At 35.0% G+C, this 23,138-nt stretch overlaps 1 protein-coding gene across 1 annotated transcript in view; it reads left to right on the top strand.

Annotated features, from left to right (window-relative positions):
* LOC130646275 (DNA polymerase alpha catalytic subunit-like) overlaps positions 1–23,060 on the top strand; it is a 41,409-nt gene extending 18,349 nt beyond the window's left edge. Inside the window, exons 16-56 of the mRNA XM_057452454.1 lie at positions 1,410–1,464; positions 1,603–1,660; positions 2,867–2,926; positions 8,095–8,148; positions 8,233–8,310; positions 9,438–9,511; positions 10,140–10,204; positions 11,617–11,654; positions 11,740–11,802; positions 11,873–11,929; positions 12,139–12,223; positions 12,292–12,353; positions 12,459–12,548; positions 12,628–12,687; positions 12,768–12,821; positions 12,973–13,090; positions 13,223–13,292; positions 13,363–13,402; positions 13,486–13,575; positions 13,695–13,762; positions 14,171–14,313; positions 14,908–15,020; positions 15,129–15,224; positions 15,311–15,361; positions 16,375–16,415; positions 16,492–16,573; positions 17,224–17,349; positions 17,432–17,520; positions 17,889–17,923; positions 18,008–18,089; positions 18,161–18,237; positions 18,524–18,579; positions 18,650–18,778; positions 18,849–18,924; positions 20,277–20,375; positions 20,510–20,604; positions 21,168–21,254; positions 21,380–21,490; positions 22,219–22,335; positions 22,414–22,507; positions 22,618–23,060. Of these exons, the coding sequence (XP_057308437.1) occupies positions 1,410–1,464; positions 1,603–1,660; positions 2,867–2,926; positions 8,095–8,148; positions 8,233–8,310; positions 9,438–9,511; positions 10,140–10,204; positions 11,617–11,654; positions 11,740–11,802; positions 11,873–11,929; positions 12,139–12,223; positions 12,292–12,353; positions 12,459–12,548; positions 12,628–12,687; positions 12,768–12,821; positions 12,973–13,090; positions 13,223–13,292; positions 13,363–13,402; positions 13,486–13,575; positions 13,695–13,762; positions 14,171–14,313; positions 14,908–15,020; positions 15,129–15,224; positions 15,311–15,361; positions 16,375–16,415; positions 16,492–16,573; positions 17,224–17,349; positions 17,432–17,520; positions 17,889–17,923; positions 18,008–18,089; positions 18,161–18,237; positions 18,524–18,579; positions 18,650–18,778; positions 18,849–18,924; positions 20,277–20,375; positions 20,510–20,604; positions 21,168–21,254; positions 21,380–21,490; positions 22,219–22,335; positions 22,414–22,507; positions 22,618–22,712 (3,233 nt within the window). The 3' untranslated portion in view covers positions 22,713–23,060. The remainder of the gene's footprint in view (positions 1–1,409; positions 1,465–1,602; positions 1,661–2,866; positions 2,927–8,094; positions 8,149–8,232; positions 8,311–9,437; positions 9,512–10,139; positions 10,205–11,616; positions 11,655–11,739; positions 11,803–11,872; positions 11,930–12,138; positions 12,224–12,291; positions 12,354–12,458; positions 12,549–12,627; positions 12,688–12,767; positions 12,822–12,972; positions 13,091–13,222; positions 13,293–13,362; positions 13,403–13,485; positions 13,576–13,694; positions 13,763–14,170; positions 14,314–14,907; positions 15,021–15,128; positions 15,225–15,310; positions 15,362–16,374; positions 16,416–16,491; positions 16,574–17,223; positions 17,350–17,431; positions 17,521–17,888; positions 17,924–18,007; positions 18,090–18,160; positions 18,238–18,523; positions 18,580–18,649; positions 18,779–18,848; positions 18,925–20,276; positions 20,376–20,509; positions 20,605–21,167; positions 21,255–21,379; positions 21,491–22,218; positions 22,336–22,413; positions 22,508–22,617) is intronic.
* Positions 23,061–23,138: the final 78 nt, after the last annotated feature.

The raw sequence follows: 23,138 nt of genomic DNA, 5'->3' as shown, positions 1-23,138 counted from the left end.
GAGTGATTGATAAGTTACTTAGAGAAAGAATTGATATGCAATTTGGTTTTGTTCCAGGGCATGGCACTACAAATGCAATATTTTTACTCAGACAGCTTCAGGTAAAGTATTTAGGAAAGAGAAATAATATCTATTTGCCTTTGTAGATTTAGAGAAAGCTTTCGATAGAGTGCCACATAAAGTTATTTGGTGGGCTATGAGAAAATTAGGTGTGGATGAGTGGCTAGTTACGATGGTACAGTCTATGTACAGCAATGCTAGAAGTCGTGTCAGAATTAACGATTCACTTAGTGATGAATTTAGTGTAAATGTTGGTGTACATCAGGGTTCTGTACTTAGTCCTTTGTTGTTTATTCTAGTCTTAGAAGCGCTGTCGATGGAGTTCAGAACAGGTTGTCCATGGGAGCTATTGTATGCAGATGATTTGGTTCTCATAGCAGAGTCGATGGAAGAATTAGTTGAAAAGTTTGAGAAGTGGAAGAAAGGACTAGAAGAGAAAGGGCTAAAGGTAAACACAGCAAAGTCTAAAGTCATTATTAGTAGCATTAAAGCTAAGTGTGACCTTGTAGTTGGAAAGTGGCCTTGTGGAGTTTGCAGGAAAGGGGTTGGTAGTAACTCAATTTTTTGTCAGACGTGCAAGCATTGGGTACATCAGAAGTGCAGTAGTATTAGTGGCTCGTTAGAGATAGTTGAGAACTTCTGTTACTTAAGTGATATGTTGGGCAGTGAAGGGGGTGTTGGAAGAAGTGTTACTTGCAGGATAGGTTCTGCTTGGAAAAAGTTCAGAGAGTTACTACCTTTGTTGACTAGCAGAGTCCTGTCAACTGAGGTAAAAGGTAGGTTGTATGAGGCCTGTGTAAGAAGTGTTATGATGTACGGTAGTGAGACATGGACTGTGAAGCAGGAAGATCTTGACCGTTTAGAAAGGAATGATATGAGAATGGTTAGGTGGATGTGTAACGCCAGTCTGAGAGACAGAAAGAGTTCAGATGAGCTAAGAAGCAGGCTAAGTCTCCGTAGAATTAAAGATGTTATCTGGATAAGAAGATTGAATTGGCTGGGGCACTTGGAAAGAATGGAGGAGGATAATTGGGTAAGAAAGTGTAGAGACTTGATAGTTCCTGGGGCAAAGCCCAGAGGCAGACCGAGAAAGACTTGGCAGGAGGTTATAAGGACAGACTTGATACAGAGGAAGTTGAGTTTAGATCTAACACAGTATAGATCAGATTGGAAGAGGGTCATTAATATACCCCGTCCAACCCATGCTAGCATGGAAAACGGACGTTAAGCCGAGAATGATGATGATGATGTTGTCCTTTAATCAAACTAAGAGAACATTGGTATAAATCTAGTTGGGATATGTAATGCTGATGTTTTTCTAGATTTATTCTGTTAGCTTTCACTTCTAGGCACTGTGTACATGTTTGGTAAAGTGTGGATGGAAAGTTCTAAAACCTATGTCAGGTGTGTAATAGCTCTTCCTGTCATTTTCATATTTCTGTATTTGATATTATTTTGCTTGATTGTTTCAAACTTTTTAATAAGCTCTCATTGGTATAAACTTCTTTACGAAAAATTAGTGATGGTTTTGTTTATTTTTAGTTGCTGCGTTGCAATTAAGAACATTGAAAGACAGCTTTACTTTCTGCCAAGATCAACAGTAATTTAATTTCAATTTAATTTGCTCTCATGACTCACCAGATATTATAAGGCAGAATACTATTGGGGCCAAGGCATTGCAACCAGAATTTATATTGGTATATTCTGCATATTTAAATCATTTAAAAGAAACATTTCAGTGTACTATATAGTTGGAAGTAGAAAAGTGCTTCTAACTTCTAGCTGCATTTATCGGTTGAAATTATAAACAGACTTCCATAGTACTCCCCTTACATCATAATTTTTTTTTTTTTTGGCAATTTAAAATTATCCAAATGTATCAAGTTAAATCTTCCTGTTTCCAGTTATAAGAAGTTCAAAAATGGATTTTAATATCAATTTAGGTTGACGAAACATGAAAAGAAAAACATTTTAAAGTATTTGTATTGATTTTTCTCGTATTTTTCACACACAGCTTTCTGGAAAGCTTCTCAAAATGAAACATTTATTACATTGAATGAATCTTTTCAAGGAATTAAAAGTGTTAAGAACTCGGTGCTTTTACTAAAAACAATATCTGCCAAGTTAAAACGAAAAATAGAATGGAACACAATTTTATCTACATGGAAGCTTTCTCTATCACAACATAAAACTGATACATCTTCATCATCCTACTCGACTGGTTTATTATTGTAACAGTACATAAATGGGACCATGGCAGAATAGCTTGGAAATGGGAACATTGACATTGGAAGTGTATCCAACAACTTTATATTATCATTAAGAACAAAATAACATGTATAGAGCTAAAGTATCTTAGGGTTTCTAAAAATTTAGGCAATAAGAATATTTGATAGAAAGACAAAATAATTTTTCTAGAAAAATAGAAAATAGAACATGGTCTGTGTTTTATCGAGAGTTCTAAAATATGATAGACAGATATTTGGAATGTGGAAAGCTTGCAAAGCACAGAAATTGAAAAATTTGTCTGTGTTCATCATTTTTTGAAACAAAGTTCATTGAAGATAATCAGGCGAATAATATTTTGAATTTATTTTTACACATCTTAACTCACAAACTATGGAGAAACTAGTTTAATCAAAGGAATGTCAAATCACGCAACCGTTCGTTTATGAAATGCTTTTTCTAAAAATTTGTAATGCACTTTTTGTATTATCCCCAGATGCCAGTGCATAAAATTGATACACAACTTAGTTTAATTATTTCTTTAACTCAGTATGGTAGAACTGTATTGCTTTTATTTTAGAGACACAGCAAAAATGGTAAAGATTTAGAGCAGATAGTTGAATTTAAAGATGTTTACGAAGTGAGTATTTTTTTTGTTTACCTGAAATTTTGGTGTGAATTACGTTTGGCAAATTACAAAAATTTGCTGAATGTAGTACATAACAATTGATTTTTGCACTTTGCTTTAAATATATAGCTACTAGCTAGGGAAAAACGTATTTAGTGTAAAAATATTTCAGCTAATAGTTATAATAATCAGCCTAGTGACTTACTTGTCTCTCGGAAACATTCATTCCTTCCAGAAGTGAAGTAAATGGTTTAGGCAGGCAGTGGCATTTTGGACAAATGCCATGGCATTGCTGACATTAGCAACAATTTATTACATTATTCGGTTTCTATTATGATTTACTACAAAAACAGCGACGTTAGATCGCATTTGAAAAAACCTGTCAGTTAAGTTAAGGACCCCAACCCCCCTTCAGACTAAATAAATTGACTTAAAACAATATTTATGAAAATTTCTCATTTTTTGTTTATTATTGTTTTGTAAATATAAGGTAGTTAAGTTTACTTAACTTTAATTAATTGCTAAACGACATGGACTGGCGTTAGCACGGTAGTACGCAGCTGTTGTTGCCATCTTAGTTTCACAGGCCTTGGCTCCAATCTTCACTTTGATCGTTCGTCTTTTTTAGTCACAGTCTCGCTCCACGATTCCTCTTTCGCTCATGCAGTAATTGTAGTTTTAATTGTTTTATTTATCTTTTGTTAATAAGTTACCTGACAAAAGATGTTACTTGTTAGATTTCTGTGCATGTCGATAATGATAGTTCTTTGCGTCGCTATTCGACGGCATTCTGGAGGAGCTTTGCCAGTGGCTGACCCAGATATGAAGAGTCTGGCGGAATGGGCCGCATTGCCAGTTCAAACTTTACGGTTAGTGTGCAATGCATTAAATTTAACTGACTCGGGATCGCCTCAAGTACTTGCTCATCGCCAGTTTTCTTTCTACAATCAGCCAAACTCAGTGGTAGCTACGTTGGCGACTACAACATCATGTATGGCCCCAATTCCATCAACCAACATGGCCATGAGGTCGACCAGACTCCACACACAGCCAACCGACCTCCACAGCAACTGGCGTTGAGTCAACTACAGTTGTGTCGTCAAATGTCTTCACTGGCCATCGGGCATCATCAACTTCGACCACCGACGTTGATGATTTAATTAGAGGAGAATTACGACGATTTTTCAAAGGTCACGAGGGGGGAAGGAATAGCAGGAAGAGCTCCTGACACAATAGAGCAAAGTCAAGCGACAGGTGGTGCTTATCATACTAACTCTCTTGTTGAGAATTATTGTAAATAATTTTGTGTCTGAGCCGTTTTTTAAGATAGTTGAGTTTCCACAGGGGGTCTTTCTCGTCCAGCCCAGATTGGGTTTTCAGTCGCAACCACAGCGCACCCTGCTCACTTGCCGGCACTTCCTCAGGCTATTTTGGACAAGGTTAACAACGGTGAGTATGTAAATTTCGACAGCTTATTGCTTGCTTTTGCCTCATCTTCAAACAAATTTACGTTTAAGGTTCTCAGTGGGTCTAGCCATCAGTTTTGTTAGTTCCCAAGTGATCAAACCGCCTAAAGGTTAGTGACTTTTCATCTTGGATGTTAACATGGAAAAAATTTATCCGGTGCTTCACCTTTTTCTTTGTGCACACATTGTGCATCCAAGCTTTTACACTATCAGTCTATCATGTGTGACTTCACCTCACAGTTTACATTTATAGCATGGTCGACATACAATCGCATGTTTAGGTACCAAATGGCTTTTGATTCAGGTTTGTCATGGAACTGTGTAGATGACGATCTTTATAACCGTCATGTCCGAAGTCCCCTACTGCAGGTCATGTGTTTTGGTGCCAAAATTATGGAAATCTTGCCTCAAGTTGCCCCTTCGTACTGAGTCAGCAGCTCGGAACGAATCAGCACCTTAAGATTTAGCATATAGTGGGCAGCCCTTTCGTGCCCCCAGCCTTTTCGCACCTTACCGCGCTTTCGTACCCCACAGTCCTTTCGAGCCACACAGACCCTCTGTAGGACTGACACAGGTGCAGTCAGACAGGTCGATAACATCGCCACTTGTCGATACACCAACGCACAAGGTCACTGTACGTACCGGCATTGTTGCTTTGCACGCCAATGTAAACACTGTGTTGACTCCCATCCTGCCTCACAATGCTCCGTTGTTCGTAAATATTAAGCCAAATCCACTGCTTGTGTCTTTCGATGTCCTGTTAATTATCTTTGGTTTGTCTTTGGATTTGACATTGGCTTTCATGTCACGTACACAGCTACCCAGCCACGCAACCTACTATCTATCTGCACGCTCTAATTCTCGACCAGTGTGCGAGGCTATTGCTAAAGAATTGAAACCTTTTCTAAGCCCTCCAATTACACCTATGCATTGTTCACCTTTAGGTGCAGTACCAAAGAAAGACGGTTCTTACAGATAATTTTAGATTTCTCCTCACCTTTCTCCTCACCTAGAGGTAATGCTATTCGCCTTTACCCTGTTAAACCAGTTCAATGGGGTTTATTAGGCTACTGTTGGCAGGGTTATTATTTTGTGGACACTCGCTTGCCATTTATCAGCCGCTCCTCACCCTTCTTGTTTAATTGTTTTGCAGATTTGTTATGTTGGATCTTCCTCACTGTGCTTGCTATTCCATTTGTGATCCATTACCAAGACGATTTCTTCCTTTGTAGGAGGTCTGCAGCAGAAGTGAATAGTTACTTAGTATCCATTCTGTCGATGTGCGCTAAACTAGGTGTCCCTATTGCGGAGGACAAAACCACAGGACCCTCACAAACCTTAACCTACCTGGGCATAGAGATTGACTCTCAGCAACAGATCATTCGCTTGCCAGCGGAAAAGTACAGGGAGTTACACGAAGCTTTATTTGCTTGGTAGGAAGAAGTGCACTAAATGAGAATTGCTTTCCTTGATTGGCTCTTTCGCTGCCAAAGTGGTAAAACCAGCCAGAATGTTCCTCCGTAGGTTAATTGATTTGTCTACCACAGTTGCATCACTCAATCATCATATTACATTAAATGAGGAGGCATGGTTAGACATTCAATGGTGGGTGGATTTTTTACATAGCTGAAATGGTGTCTGTTTCATTCAAGGCGACCCAACCACACCCGTTTCACTTAGCCTCTTTACGGATACATCAGGGATTTGGTGGTGCTCCATGACCCCCAACATTTCATTCTTTTCATATTAATATATTGGAGCTTTTCGCAATTGTAGCAGCGGTTAGGGGTCGCAAATTGCGCAATTTGCAGATCATCATTTACACATGTGTGGCGCTCAGGCATATCGCGAGTTATTTTTATTCACGGCACCGTTGAACATTAATATTTTGCTTGAACATATTCCTGGACACACTAATTTGCAGCTAATCTTCTATCTCGGTTACTGGTTCGTCGATTCAAACAACGCCTTTAGTCCGCAGACGAGTCAATCACACCAGGCAAGCCAACCATCTGGACCATCTTAGTATGGCCTCACGGTACTTTAAATCTCAAGCTTTGGCACCCACTACTAGGGCCACGTATTCCTCATATCAGCGATTTTGTTATAGGTGGTCTCATCCTCCCTGGCGGTTGAAAAAGGATGTTCTAATTCGCTACATTGCTAGTTTGGCACAATGCGTATCTCACACTACCATTCGCGTTTAACTCTCAGGGTTGCAATAACCCTCCATCATGGCTGGCAACTATGTTCGAATAGCAGACATGATTCGCTTGTCTTACACCCTGCGGGGAATTAAAAGAGTCCAAGGAGCTCGTCTCCCCCGGCTGCGCAGGTACCCAATTGCGTATCAGAATTTGTGTTTAATTCATTACGGTATTCAATTTCTGCAAGCTACAGTATATAAACAACTACTTTTCAAAGCTGATACCTCTTTGGCCTTCTTTGGCTTGTTGCGCTGCTCTGAATACACTTATCAATCCAGTCGTCACTTCGATCCATCCACTGATTTATTGGTTGGAGATATACAATTTCCTGCAGACAATCCAGTCATGCTGGTTCATATCCAGTCGTCTAAAGCGGATCCTTCTCGTGTTGGTTGTCAGATTAGGGTTGGCGCTACCAATAACGCAGTTTGCCAGGTTCAGTGTATGCGTCGTTACTTAGCAGTTCATCCTGGCCCAAGGTGGTCACTATTCACTTACCAGGACTTTAAATTTTCGACTTGTCAGGACATAGTAAACATTCCACACATTAATACACATTCTTTTTGTATCAGTGGTGCCTCTGCAGCAGCGTCAGCAGGGGTACTTGACAGCACTATCCAGATTTTAGGCAGGTGGACCAGTGATGCCTATAGACGCTATTTACATCTCGATGATGCACAGGTTTATTAGCCTTTCTCGAAATGTATGCACCACTGGGCCAGAACTATCAATCTTAAGATGTCCTTGTTGGCAGTTTGTTAGAACCTGTCTTTGTTGATAGTATTTTTTTACTTATATTGATTTACAGTTTGTTTACGTGGTCCTTGTTGACCACACTACAATTACGAGAAACTGTCTTAGACAGTTTGTTGTGGTCTTTGTTGACCTCTGTTACAATTAGATACAGTACACACATATCCTCAGAGACCCCTTATATCAACCATACTTGCAGTTTTTATTGTTGTTTTTTCCCTGTGCGTTGTCAGCAATTAAAACTTTTTATTACGAAACATAAAAACATAAAATGGGATAACAAAAATTATCAAACTTTTCGATTTATTTGTTTAATTTAATTTTACACATTATTCTGAATGTTGAGTACTTTCGTCTGTTTAAAGTTCGTACTAAATATATCCAGAAAATATTCCTTACATTTGATTTTTTTTTTTTTTTTGAATAAATGGATATGCTAAAACGTCTTCGTTTCTTTCTTATGAATGTTAAGTGTAGTGCTGTATTGTTAAAGTGTTAATTTTCACAAATCACGTTTTGGACATTTGTACTACATGAAACATTTTGCAAGTTCCAGATAATACCACGGGATAATACCTATTTCTTTCAAATAACGGAACAACATTGTAGAAGTTCTGTACTACACAGGCTACTCGCGACCTTAGGTATAGGGAACAAAATTACACACGAACAAGAATCTGAAATCTTTTAGCTTGCAAGGGCTTTTCATTTAGATGTTTCGTACCTCTTTCATATTGCTAACTCTGCTTTTCAGGAGTTTGATCAAAAGATATCAAATAACTACAAGATTATGGAGTACAAGTGCAGAGTAAGTAGTCTCTACAAAAAAACGAATGAAACAATTTAAAACATACTGTAACATATCTACATTTTTGTTTTTATGATATTTTAGAAAGTACGAAAAGGTTACGCCTTTGCAAAAACGGATGTTGCCAGAGAGGAAACGGAATACCTGGAGATTTTATATTCGGTGTGTATTCATGTTGATGCATTGTTCTACAAACAAGTCCGTAGGTCTGTGGAAACATCCACAGAAATTCTCTTGTCGTTGCTTGCAGCTAACCATCTTTGACCCACAGACAGCAAGTATTGTGATATAGATAGTGGGAAGACTCGACATTAAAACTTCGAGTTTAGCCACTAGTAATTGAGCATTAAACACTAGGTGGAGCGTTTTGGTGCAGGTAGATCATGTTATACCTCTGGGGACATTTAGCACATGTAATGCCATGTGTCGCAAATCCAGTGGAGCGCTGACAGAAAAAAGCCCTTTCCCAATGTTAAACGTCAGGGTAACCACTTAAACTATGTTGCACATTAAGGTGGAGGAGTTTAGTGCAGATATAAAGGCAATCCAGTGAACTCTCCACACTAATGCAGCAATATCGGTATAATGTTTTTTTAAAAATAACTTTTTTACAACTTTGGCTGAAATAAAAGCACAGGATACAACCTGTTGTTGCCCTGCCATATCAAAAATATTTGGCTAGCATTTTTTAATAGGTTCCTGTAAAAGTTAAAAAATGAATTGTAATAAGTTATAAATGAATTGCGAATGACATTGGGATGAGTGTTAAGTAAAGACAAACTGTGTTGCTTATCCGTGTGGAGTACTTGATCACTGCACAATACCTTTTACGAGATTAAACCCCTCTTTAGCAAAAGATGTGAGCGAAAATTTTGTTGCAGCCAGGTCCCAGTTGCAGCTGAGTAAAAATCAGATTGGCAAAGTTGATTTAAAAATAAAAAATGTTAGCTAGGTTGAAAGCTTTTATATACAAACTGAATAGAAACCTTGAAAAAATAACTAGCTGGCTTTAGAATGCTTGTTCAACGTTTTTAGCCAAAATCCTAAGTTTGGTTGGTTGTTTAAGATTTATACACAGCTTTAAAACGTGTTAAAATATCAGAATCAGCAAATAATAGGGGTTCATATATAAAAAATGGCGATTTTTAATTAATAGAACCCCGTTTTTTCAATGACTTCGCGGCAAGATTAAAGAAGCTCTTACTGTTGTGGTACCAAACAGACAGAATGATATTATTAAAAAACTTTTTTTTTTTTGCAGTGTTAATGTCATGAAATTGCTTTCTTAGGCAACACAACCAAAGTTACCATCTGATTTGAGAGGCGAAACATTCAGTCATGTTTTTGGCACTAACACGTCTAGGTATGTATGATTTTGAGTTGCTTAATATATTGGTAATACGTTAGTAAATATCTTGTTTATTATTGCTGACTTTTTAAGCTACTTACATTAATTGTAAGTAGCTTAATATCAAAAGAAAATCAGCGATAAAGTGTGGAGCCGTAGGTTCATTATGCATTTAAAAGATTTATTTGAAAATAAAAGTAAATCTGAATCCCTCGGGTATACGTAGGCAGAAATCTTAAAATTTTAAGATTTGTATGTAGCCAAAACAAAAAGAACTATAAAAGGATGAAAAATCTCCCAGAATATAACACTTCCCGTAACGAATCTTTGGGACACACGTTTCTGTATTAAAATTTCTGAATATCTTTCCTCGCTAAACTTCACGAAGGCTAGCAACAAACAATTCCGTTGCATTCACAAAATAAAGAAGGATCTGGCAATACTTTAATCTTTGAAATGACCAGCAAAAAATCCAGTTAAAAAAACTGAAGAAATGTTAGTCTGAAAAAAACCCAGCAAATTTTAAAATCTTTTGAAGGTATAGTAATCTTCTAGAAGTTTTAGTAACTCTTGAACTTGAATTTCTTTTTGGCAAGGATTGTATCGTCATTTCCGTGTTAAAACTTTGCATGTATTCATTTAGCTTGGAGCTTCTATTTTTAAATCAGCACCTGCAAGGACCAGCTTGGTTGGATATCAAGTACCCACGTTAGTAATATTGTTGAGTAAAATATAGTTGAGTATATTTAAAAGCCTACTCACGTGTTTACCCCCCACTCTAAAACAACGTAAATATAAAGGAATCATATAACATCAGTATTTAGTGGAAAATCTCTTTTTGCTTGATTTGTATTTATAAGGGAAGATAAATCCGATAGCCATCTTGAATAAGAGTGCCCGCATAAAGCAGTTAAAGCGGCAAACATCAGAGTAATTTTGACGTTATTATTCGTCGGCAAAATGATCAAAGTTTTAATTAAATTTTTTGTATATATTAACAAAGTCGGTAACATTTTGAGTTTTGATGTTGGATTTGTTGCTGCAAACAAAAAATAAGGGTATATCGGGTGAAAAACCTCTATCGCTCAACTCTAGCTAGTAAATTTTGGTAATTTAATTTGCGAAATAAAAAGTATAATTTATAAATTTGTTATGTAAAAGTTTTAAAATAAGATATTATTTTTGCTTACTTTTTTGTCTTTGATAATGAACGCATTTCTCTAATTCCCATTATGGCGATGCTCTCTAGGAAAATCGACCACTTCTATTTTTAATTCGTATTTTTAAAAAAAATAGAATTCCGTATTTCGTATTTTTGAAAATACGAAATTCGTATTTAAAAACACTCGAATTTTTTTAAACCGTATTCCGTATTTTCAAAAAATACGAATTTCGTATTTTTAAATAAGAATATTTAAAATATCTGGCTAGGGAACGCCTCCAAGATCGTTTTATTTTTTATGCGAATTTAAAGTTGCCGTATTTTACTCTAAAATAACGAGAAAACGTCCCTGTGAAATCATTGAGCCAATTTAAAACTTATTAAAAAGACGTTATTCAACCATTCATTTGATACACTAATAGTTTTAAAAATACGAAATTCTCTATTTTAAAGAATTTCGAATGTTCTATCTTTAAAAATAAAATTTCGTATTTTCTATTTTTTAAAAATACGAAATTCGTATTTCGTATTTTTTAAAAATACGAAATACGAATTTAGTATTTTTAAAAATACGCGTACTTTAAAATACGAAATCCGTATTTTTTAATACGAAATTTCCGTATTTCGTATTTTTTAATACGAAAAGGAAGTGGTCGATTTTCCATCACTGTTAATAGTTCATATCTCGCATGTTTTCTGTGGAAAAACTCAGTAAAAGGCGGACATTAAAATGCATATTTTCCATAGAGTGTAAAAAACAGGTCAACGAAGGTAAAGAAATAAGTTAAGGTGAAGAAATAAGGTTAAAAGTTAAAACTACTTTTCGAAAATCTTATTCGATTATATCTTCACGAAAGTTAGGAACGATGACCACAACAATTCTTCTATTCAAAAACAGCAACAACATCATTGATTGCAAAAAACGTAGAGAAACCTCATTTCAAAATTGTTATTTTAGAAGTTCCTAAGCAATCCATCAGTTGGTGCAAAATTGAAGTGAGTTTATCTTACGTGTATTAATAGGTGAAAGTTTTTTCCAACAAGTATTTTTCCCTATTTTTTGTTCTTCTTGAAATTTTAGGTTTGCATTGATCGTCCAAGTTTCGTCAGCGTGGTTAAAGAAAGCATACCATCGCCTCCACTAGTAAGTTATGTTTAGTTGATAGGTAACTCTGCCTTCATTTCTCATACTTACATTTAATGGAATTATTTAGACGGTCCTTAGTCTGTCAATGATTGCCACTACGAACTCTAAAATACACGCACATGAAGTAAGTATCGCCTGTGCTCATTAATTAGTCTATTTGGGGTGTTATGTTGAACAATATAATATAAATATTTCTTTGTTGGTGCTTATGCGCTTTTTTAAACTTATGTTTTGGTTGATGATTTCTTTTGTTATCAAAATTTTATGTTAATTTTAGTCATAATAATTTTTGTTGTTGTTTTGTTGTCAAAACTTCATGTTATTTCTGCGCAGATCATTTCTTTCTGTGGACATGTTCATCCTCAAGTGTACTTGGACAAAGCTGCTCCAAGTGATTGCTATCAACAAAGTTTTTGCTGTAAGTTACAATAATACCAGCAACAATATGTTTTTAAAAGTAGCATTTATTTATTGTGTTTTTTTTAGTTGTAACAAAACCATCTGATCAAGTTCTTCCATTTGATTTCCAAACCACTGTTAAAAAAATGGTACGGCTTGCTATTTTCGCTTTTTTTCTTCTTCGTTTTTTTAACGTGCAAAATGCAAAATGTAAAATGCAAGAAGGATCTGCACAGCAAAACGTCATTTTTTAGGGTTTCAATATTCAAATTTCTCCATCCGAAAGATCAATGTTGGGTCTTCTACTTGCGAAAATTCAAACTATTGATGCAGATGTTATTGTGGTATGTATTCAACTGCTATTTTTCACCTATTAATGCGCTAAAAAGGGTAACATATTTCAATGATTATTTTATTGTGTAGGGACACGATATTCATGGATTTGATTTCGATGTTCTTCTGCATTGTTTGCAAGCAAACAAGGTATGAATCTTTTGTGCAAATAACAGACATGCTTGCTGCACTGTAGATTTCACGTTTTTGTGATGTTTTTTTTTGTATAGGTTGCACATTGGTCAAAAATTGGTCGTTTAAAACGGAACACATTTCCAAAAATGGTAAAATTTGTTGTTTCTTCTTTTCATGGACTTTATTTGATTAAACTTTGAAATTTAATCGACTGCAAAAAGATATTGACAATTACCAAGGAGAACTTGCAGCTGCGATTTTCCAGTTTTGATGAATTTTTCACATTTTTAACCACTTTAGAGTTCGGGAAAGCAAGGATTTATGTCTAATGATACCAACACTGCTTGTGGTAGGCTCGTCTGTGATGTGAAGATTAGTGCGAAGGAGTTGATCAGATGCAAAAGTTATGATTTGACTGGTATGTTAGCTCCTAAAATTTTATTAACACTTAGAACAACATTTATTTGCTTGTAACTGTTCTATACATGTTGAGTTTTGATAGTTTTAATGGTATTCTAAAAACTTATTTAAATGCATAAATATTCTGTAGAGCTTGTATCAGTTGTTTTAAACAAACCGAGAGAAGACCTTCTCCCAGAGAACATAGAGGCTAATATGAGGTAAGTTAGGCATTTTCTGCGTTATATTTCATTTACGAACTGATATTTTGATATGTACTGTGCTCTTTAGAAACACAAACTCGTTGTTACAGATGTTGAAGAATAATATGGTAACGTTACTACATTTCTGTGCTATGTTTCTTGTTGGCAAAACCTATGCACGTTTGTAAACATGATTTTTTTTGTTTTGTAGATTGATGCAGAGTATAAGCTTAGACTGATGTACGAATTAAATATTCTTCCACTAGCTTTCCAAATAACATCAATATGTGGTAATGTTATGGTAAGCTGTCTTTGCAGTGTTTTTATTGTATAAATATTGTATTGTATGTATTGTATTTTGTGTTGTTGTTGTTGTTTTTATTTTCATTTTTTTGTGTTTTTTTTGTTTTTGGTATTTAGTCGCGGACGCTACTTGGTGGAAGGTCTGAAAGAAACGAATTTCTATTGCTTCATGCATTTTCCAAAAGGTAGTGGACGTTATTGGTGCTAGATTTTGCGTGTATTGGTGTAATCTCACATGTTAGTCTTTAACAAGTTACAGTCCAAAGAAAACAGGAAGCTAAGGGACTAACAATTTCCAAGAATAGTGGATTTGAGCGGAAAAAATGTTTTGAAATAGAGGCGATGTAATGCGGAAGGCAGAAAATCTGAAATAATATATTATCTTCAAGATGGGGTGAAGATAATTAAATTTTATCGAAGTGTGGACGTTGTACCCTAAAGCAGTATACGTTTCTTTATAAGAACGTGGAGATTTTCCTAAAAATAAAAACAGACGTACCCAGCCGGAATTCCTTAAAATATACTAAAACAAAACAATTTAGTCTATTGGAATGTGCTTTTCAATGTAGATTCTTGAAACGTTGTTATTTTAGGAATTATATTTTGCCGGACAAAGAATACAGTACCAAAAAACGTGAACAAAATACTGATCAGGAGGGAACAGATGATAAAAAGAAGGGAAAAAACAGAAGGAAGCCAGCATATACTGGTGGATTGGTGTTAGAGCCGAAAAAAGGTTAAGCTTGCAGTATTTAAAGGAGGATACTTTCGTGGAAGATATTTTGCGAGGAAAAAAATATCGCAAAATCGAGGATAATAACTTTCGCGAATAGCTGAATTTAAAATTCTTTACGAGAAGGAACTTTGAAAAATGATTTTTCCGAGAAGGAACTTTCGAAAATGTTTTTTTGCGAGAATCAACTTTCACGATAAGCATATGTGTAGGAGATCTTGAAATGGTGTTTAAAGTTACCGTAAAATGCTTTCAATGGAAACCACTTGATTTTGGATAGATTTATAGAGTTTAGCAACAGTTATTAAACCTTGAACAATAAGGATGAAAGTATATTCCAGAAAAAAATAAAAATTCATGAGAATTAATTTTGATCAATAGCCTATTTCAATATATTTTGAGAAAATAAACTTTAGCGATTAAGTTTTTTCAAAAAAAAATTTTGCGTCACCTAAATTCGTGATTTGGGTCAAAAATAGCGAAAGTTTCTTCCTTTAAATTAATTAATTCTATACATACTTTGGTTAACTAGTTCGTGAGATTTTAAAACGAACCGCGTATAATTTTCCATTTTTATTTAAACTTGTATTTTTATAGGCTTTTACGACAAATATATTCTGTTGCTGGATTTTAACAGTTTGTACCCGTCCATTATTCAAGAATACAACATCTGTTTTACAACGATACCACCTAGCATGAAGAAGGATGAGGTGGGTTTAACCTGTTGACATTTCCACGTTTGTGTTCGTCATCTATGGTGGTGTTTTCGCAGTCTTTTTTGCTTCATACACTACAAAAAATATCTTACTTCGCAATAGGATGAAGAGGAAGAGTTGCCAGAAGTACCGTCTAGTGATCTCGAAGCTGGTGTGTTGCCAACTGAAATCAAACGATTGGTTGAAAGAAGAAAACAGGTAAGCAAATTAGCGAACGAAGTTACGTTGATTATTCAGTTCATTATTTTTATAATATATATATATATATATATATATATATTTAGGTGAAAAACCTTCTTAAGAAAACTTCACCCAATTCTGAGTTGTATATACAGGTGAGAAAACTTCTGCGATGATTCTTTTATTTTTGAGCGTTTAGGTTCTTATTCAGGAATTATTGATGTTTATTAATTGGGCTATTAATTGACTGTCCCGTAAAAAATCCACTTAATCCAGAGAACAACAATCATGGAAATACTTTTGATAACGATTTTTCAATTTGTTAAGGCGTTTACTGCGTAGAGAAACGCCAATCAAAACAATGTATCTAACCAATTTATCAAAATATGACACCATTGAACAGAGACATCCGTGAAAGGATACAAAAGTTTTTAAGTTGACATGCCGTAAAACGAGTTTATAAATTTATAAATAACGAGAACTAATCAAACACTATCATAAATACCTGGGATGGCATTTGATAAATTTATATCATTTAAAGAATGTTCTGGAACCTCATACACACAATAAACTTGATCTAACTAACAATAACGAAATCTTTGTTCTTATAAAACTTGTGCAGCTGTTCTTTTCATCTATCATTTTGTAAAACCCACATACCTTCTTGACCAATTCCACCATTCGTTGCAAATACTTTTGGCTTAAACGATTCGTTTTTCACAGTTATAACTCCGATTCTTTTCAAGTTCATTTCTTTTAAAGCATTTATTGACTTTTAATTCCCTTAACTGCTTGAACCATAAAAAACCTGTAAGCATTCAAGAAAAAAAATTATGAACAGCTTTTAGTTCGTCGGTTGATGAAGTTTTTGAACTTTTTACATTTTATATGTAATTGATATTTCCGTTGTCTTACGCTCAGTTAATTTATTTGCCGGTAATGAGTTTGTTGTTTTGTTTTCGTTATGATTTGACTCCGGTTAATACGTCCTTATATAGACTGACCATGTGATAACCCATAAGAACCAATAAAATGTCAAGAAAAAACGTAAACATTCGAAAAAACTTCACTGGGGGTAAAAAATTTACAAATAAACAGTCGAACCTTACCACTTCTTGTGTCTTACAAGTCAAGAGTACTTATATATGACACTTTTTTTCTGTCTTAGTATGACATCCGACAAAAAGCGTTGAAGTTAACGGCTAACAGGTAGGTGTTAGTTTATAAAAATAAGTTTCTAAAATAGTTGGGGTGTAAAGAGAAAATGTAATCTCTTTTCTTTTAGTATGTATGGTTGTTTGGGGTTCAGTCATTCTCGTTTCTACGCCAAACCACTTGCAGCCTTAGTAACGGGGAAAGGTCGCGAGGTGCGTATATTTCGTAGAGTGGAAAATATGAAGAATTTTTTGTACAGAAGGACAAGTAGCATCTTTCATTGTGGATTTAGGTTCTAATAGAAATAGACTAATTAGAGGTGGTCTTGGTGCATTTTGCAGACCAGAGTATGTGGAAACCAACTTCGAGTGTTTTCTTCTCAAAAGTAAAAAATTCGAAATCACATTCTTAAAAAAAACTACCACTACATAGAGGTCAAAGAGAGGATAAAAATTGTATTTTGGTCAATGGTAAAACCTAAGTACTAGGAAGTAGAATATATTTTCAGGGCTTATCCATTTACAATAAAATGGCTCTATATCCCAATAAAAGTTATTAAAAACAATGAAAATTTCTCTGGTAAGAGGTTACTGAAAATTTAAGAGAAAAATGACTTATACATGGAATCACAGTCCCGATATTTACTTGAGCACGCATCTAAGTGATTACGTAATGCTTCATGCGCGCGCAGAATGGAGGTAAAAATGTAAACAAACTAAGCGGAAAAGTTACCTCCATTTCTGCGCGCGCAGGAAAAACACGGCACTATGATTGAGTGTATTGTGTGTTCCTAGAAAAAAAAACAGGTTATCGAGGTGTCCGATATGGAGTTATCGCTGTATTTATGTGACGTTATGATTAGATTCTGATGAAAACAAAAGATCTAGCCACTGCACTTGGGTTGGATGTAATTTACGGAGATACGGACTCCATCATGATCAATACAAATTCCGTTGATTTGCAAGAAGTTCGTAAGATAGGTTCCAAGGTGAGTTGCGTGTAATCAGGTTACAAATGCTGCTTGTTCGCTCTTGCTGTTTCATAACTTCTTTCATAACAAAATTTTGTAGGTGAAATCGGAAGTAAATAAATTATACAGACTTGTTGAAATTGACATCGATGGTATTTTTAAGTCCATGTTATTGCTAAAGAAAAAGAAGTAAGTACATTTTTTTTCTATCTTCACCTTATCAAACACTGTGTGCGAACTTTTACCAATCTCGTGAACGCTAATGCGCGTGAACATTTGGCCAAAACTTTCTTTGCAAAAATTTACGCGAAGATACACATAAACTAATTAATCACAATCGGTGCATGCGGTTTTTATCTCCATAAAACTCTTTCCATTATGCCTGCTGAAATTATTCGAATAAGCGGTAGTGTTTACCATTTCGCCATAAACTGTCATTCGCGATTTTAGTGGCTACTCATGCGATCAATTCTTTGTAGTCCACGAAAATTAATAGGTACCTGCAGCGGAAATTTGTACGCTCGCGAAGTATTAGTTTTTTCTATTTTTTATTTTAGATACGCCGCTGTGATGGTAAATATAAGAGACGACGGTAAAAATTTTCTCTCTTCCTGCTGGATGGAATACTTGAAACCTTTTGATATATGAATGTGCAGTGTGTTTTTTATTCACTCAGGGACAATCACAACAACAACCGAGATGAAGGGTCTAGATATTGTTCGTAGAGATTGGTCAGATTTGGCAAAGGATGCTGGAAAGTATGAGATTGCGTAATTACAACTTGACGATGCAACTAGTGTTGTTTTTACTACCTGCGTTTTTCTTTCAGCTACGTTCTGGATCAAATTTTGTCAGCTAGCCAACGGGACGTGATCGTTGAAAACATTCATGATTATCTCACATCGCGTAAGCTTCTTTTTTATTCTGTTTGGTGTGATAAGAGACTAGTCACGAAATTTCGTAAATTTTAAGCATTTTAGCCCATTGCAGAAATTAAGTACCAAAAAACTTCTAAGTTATTCAAAACCTGTTTTCATTAAAGAAGCAGTACTTTCTTTAATAAAACGGGACCCCATAACAAAGACGTCTTGACAATTTTTTTGCTTGCTATATGCAAAAAAAGACAATTTTTTCATTTTCTAAAGTTTCAGATACGAACTAAGATATAATACTTGAATTTATTTATTTTTAGTTACGGAGAAAATCAAAGCTGGTCAGATAGAACTTCAAAAGTTTGAAATCAATAAGGTAATAGTTTGATGATCAGTGTGGGTATGAGTTGTGAATAGCGGTATAAGTGGACTTATTATATTTTTAGAGCTTGACGAAAAACCCCGATGATTATCCAGATAAGAAATCTCTACCACATGTTACCGTAGCACAAAGACTACTTGCTCAAGGTCGCCGAGTGGCTGTCGGTGACACCATTTCTTATGTAATTTGCGATGTAAGTTGTGAAAAAAAATTTATGTTTTTTTTATAATAGTTGTGCAAACAAACATTTTTTTATCACTTAGGACAACTCACAATTGCCAGCTTCACAAAGAGCTTACCATCCTGACGAGTGTTTGAAGAATTCCAGCTTAAAGATTGGTATGCTTTCTGCTGCACTTAGTTTAACCCTTTTCTCAACTTGTTTGTGCGTCCGTTCGTTCATTCGTACTCGAAATACGTTTGAATACGTTTGAATATATACGACAAGTGAACACGTGGATTTTCCCACTGACTTTCCATCATTTTTCCACCGACTACACTTATGTTAAAAAATTATTGGAATAATTGCTCAATTTCTAAGATCATACCAATAAGCAATATTAGACCCACGTACTTTAACCCTATTCGGTCCGGGGTTTTTCAAACATATTATGACCGGGGGGGGGGGGGGAGGGAGGCGGATTCCGCTAACCCTTAATAACTATCATATGCTTGTTCAAATTGAAACAAACTTGGCACACTTATAGTACGTCATAAAAGGAACAAAATGGCGGCAATAAATTTTTGCTTGCGTCAGAACATTTTCTGTGACGTCATCAAAAGCTTGAAATTTGTTCAAAATGCCACCATTTGCTTAAAATTTAATTACTTCAGTTCTAGAGCGAATTTTCACATTCTGTTTGAAGTTTCTGAAAGCTACATAAAAGTTATTTAACATATTTTCGGTTTTTACATGGATCGCATTAAAAGTTACCAAAAATTGCCCGAAAATCCAGCTTTTTCCGATTTTCGGGTAAAATCAAAAAAATATCGGGAAATCGGATTAATCACGTGTTCAAAACATGGATAATGATTCTTCTTTATGAAACAAGTTGTGTTGTAAGTTTCAAGTTCTAAGGATAATTCTAACAAGAGTTATTATATTTTCCCCGTTATGAGATTTTTAGGGGTAGTTTCGAGTAATAGCCAATATAAAAGCCTCTAAAAGGCATGGGACCTAACAGGATTAGGCTTGTAAAATTCACTTGCCAATGTTAACTTTGGTGATTTGGCTAAAGGCGATAATTTTTGCTGTCGTCAGCATGTCCTACTTCTTGGTTTCCTCAATTTTTCGCGGGCCGGCGCCTTAACTGTTCCACAATGAGTACATCGCAGAAACTAGTGCATTTGCCGGCCCTACATTCTTTCGGCTGCGAAGCATTCGACAATATATGCTAAAGATGATTGCAGTCTATAACAGTGTTTCGGCTGCGGAGCATTCGACAATATATGCTAAAGATGGTTGCAGTCTATAATTATATTTTGTATGTTAAAAGTGGTTGCGCGCAGCATTTCGGAACCCGCGCAGAGTAGTTCTTTACTTCATGCTAACAGGCGGACAAGGATTAATACGAATTTTTTTCACGGACTAACTAATAGTTAATGAATAAATCTGTGATAAAGAAATAATACACATATTTTGCTTTCTTCTGTGATTGTTTTTAGTTTTTAATTGTACCTTTACACATTAGATAATCATTATTACTTATCGAGTCAAATTCATCCGGTTGTGTCTCGCTTATGTGATCCCATTGAAGGTGCTGATTCTGCTTTTATCGCATCTTGTTTGGGTGAGTACAAATATGTTTAGAGTGTGTTTGTGAATAGGTGACTTTGGAAAGGATGTTACTTTTAGCGAATGTTGGTATTTGTCAACAATTTTTATTAGAATAAACCTGTTCAGCTTGATTGTTTTCTTGTTCAGGTCTTGATCCGTCCGCGTACAAATCCAAAACGCCGCATCAGCAGTCTGAAGAAACCCCATTAACGATTCTGATGTCAGATGAAGACAGATTCAAGGTAGTTCACTTCATATTTAGCGCATTCATAATTACGGTCGTCTTTTAAGAATTTCGCGTATTTTAAGCATGTTTCTAATTTGATGATTTTAATTGAGTATGTTACAACCACTGCATGGTGTCCACATGTCAGGATCGTCATAAAAGTGAAAATTTCATGAATATCAGCAATTTATTTGATATGTCAGAAAAATGTGGTAAATCAGAATTGTTTTTATTTCTCAAAATATTGGCGAGTCTGCTCTTTAAATATATTTGTTTTCTATCAAATTCACATTTTAAGGGTAACCTAAGCTTTGTTTAAATATTTACCTTACATCCGCTCAACGAAATTTAGTACAGTTCTCGCGCAAAAATATAATGCCGTAGTTCAAATAACAGAAACGCATGTATATGTCCTCCTTAAAACGCGCAAAGTATTTTTTTTCTTCACTGCGCTAAAATTAGTGCGAATAAGGTATACCCGTCCAAAATGGCTAATAAAGTGATATGTTAGGAATTTGATTCATGATCTGTCAGGATAATTAAGGAGTTAAAATGAGTCTAGGATGTCTTTTCTTTTAGGATGTCGATAAGTTTTTTGTGCGATGCAACAATGATGCGTGTACTTTATATAAGAAAGAAGTCGAATTCAAAGGTTCCTTTGATAAGGTGAGCAATGTCTTAGTTTGTTGACACTTTACCATACATTTACCGTACCACACTTTACCGTACCACACTTTACACATGTTGAATCGGATTTCACATTTTATAATTCCCATTATATTTAACAATAGACTGCTGTTGATCCGTTCAAATGTTCTTCGTGTCAAAAAGACTTTAACAAGAATCGAATGAAGAATTCTCTTCGCTTATTTGTACGCGAGCGGATATCAAAATATTACTCGGTGAGTTATACCTTGTCAGGAAAAAAATTAGCAAGAAAAATTTTTTTCGAAACTTATTTTTGCGATTGAGATGTCCAAAGAATAAATGTAACAAGAAAGTGTTTTTTTCTTCTCCAAGAAAATAAAGTCAATTGTGTTACGTAAAATACTAGTAATCGTCTTTAAGAATTTATCCTATTTTTGCGATTAATTAACATTGCGATACAAATATTTTCCCGAAAATGTTAATTACCGTAATTAACTGTAATTATCAGCTCGTTTCTGATTGGTTAATTTTTATGAATTTCGATCCTCTGCAATTATATAAATACATGCGCAACATCATTTTACTTCGCCCGATGATGGGAGAAGGATCTCCCGAAACGTCGCCTACTAAACTATCATGTTCAAGAAATGATAAACTTTACAGACAAGCTGAAATAATATCTTCAATAACAAATATTTTTGTTTCGAGTCATAGAATTTGCGTATTTTTAATGAAGCTACTGATTTCCGCGAAGTGTTTATTCTCAATATTTCCTTTATAATAAACATTGAATGCCAATGAAGGCCAAATTCGTTTTTTTTTTGAACCACAGCCAATGTAATGTACAAAAATTTTTTTGTTATTATCTTTGTTTGTTCAATGTTGCTTAAAATTTGAATGTTTAATAGCCACGGAAATTAACACCTCTCAAGTAGAGATAAGAAATTGTTTCGCATCTCGTGCAAGATTTTTCTTTCTTTAGTGCTGGATGTCCTGTGATGACCCGACGTGTGGGTACGTGTCAAGACATACTTTAGTTAAAGACCTTAAAAAAGCACAAATATGTCAGCAATGTAACAAGGGACTTAAACATTTAGAGGTATCATGTTTTTCTTGCTTAAGTAGTTGTTAGCACATTCACTGGCAGCCGTTTAGACTTCTTTGAACCTTGTTTTAGTATAATGATGCTGCGCTCTACAACCAACTTTTCTACTTGTGTTGTCTCTTCGACCCAAACAGGAATGCCGACGGTGACAAGATGAAAACACGTGGTAAGGCTTTATCAAGTGTTTCATAATAAAAACCTAACTGAAGTATGGTTTTTAGTTTGAACTGCTATGTAAGTTTGCTCATAAGTCGTAACTCGTGTTAAATCCTTTAGATGATTTGGTTAAATGGCACGAACTACACACTATGGCGTCGCGAATTCTGTCCAGCAATGCTTATTCAGTTGTTAATATATCTAATTTGTTTTAAAAAAAGGTTTAGTTATTTTATAAATAATGGGTGTATAGTTATAATACCAATTAATAAATGAGTCATGGGATAAATAAATGTTTTAAAAGTATGCTATCTGTGAACGAAAACATACCAGACTTGATATGGTAACTGGTGGTGTTGCTTTATAGAAAAGGTACTAATTAAGTAGCTTTGTATATTCTAATAACATAACATGGGACTCGTTTTTAATGTTTGTTAAGTACGACAATTTCACTCGGATGTTTGGATAGCATAGCGATTTTTCTTTATTTTGCACACATATAACATTTTATAAATGTAGAAAAAAATTGTAAAAATATAACAGAAAATGAGTGAGAAGCGTGATGTTCTTCTTTCCTATTTCTCCCTATGTTTTTACGCATTCAATTCATGTTTAGGCTTTTTTAGGCCTTCAGTTTTTAA

This window comes from Hydractinia symbiolongicarpus, chromosome 1, assembly GCF_029227915.1.
Source record: "Hydractinia symbiolongicarpus strain clone_291-10 chromosome 1, HSymV2.1, whole genome shotgun sequence".
Taxonomy (NCBI): domain Eukaryota; kingdom Metazoa; phylum Cnidaria; class Hydrozoa; order Anthoathecata; family Hydractiniidae; genus Hydractinia; species Hydractinia symbiolongicarpus.
Note: the sequence above shows the minus strand (reverse complement) of the source record. Positions and strands in the feature narration are given on the sequence as shown.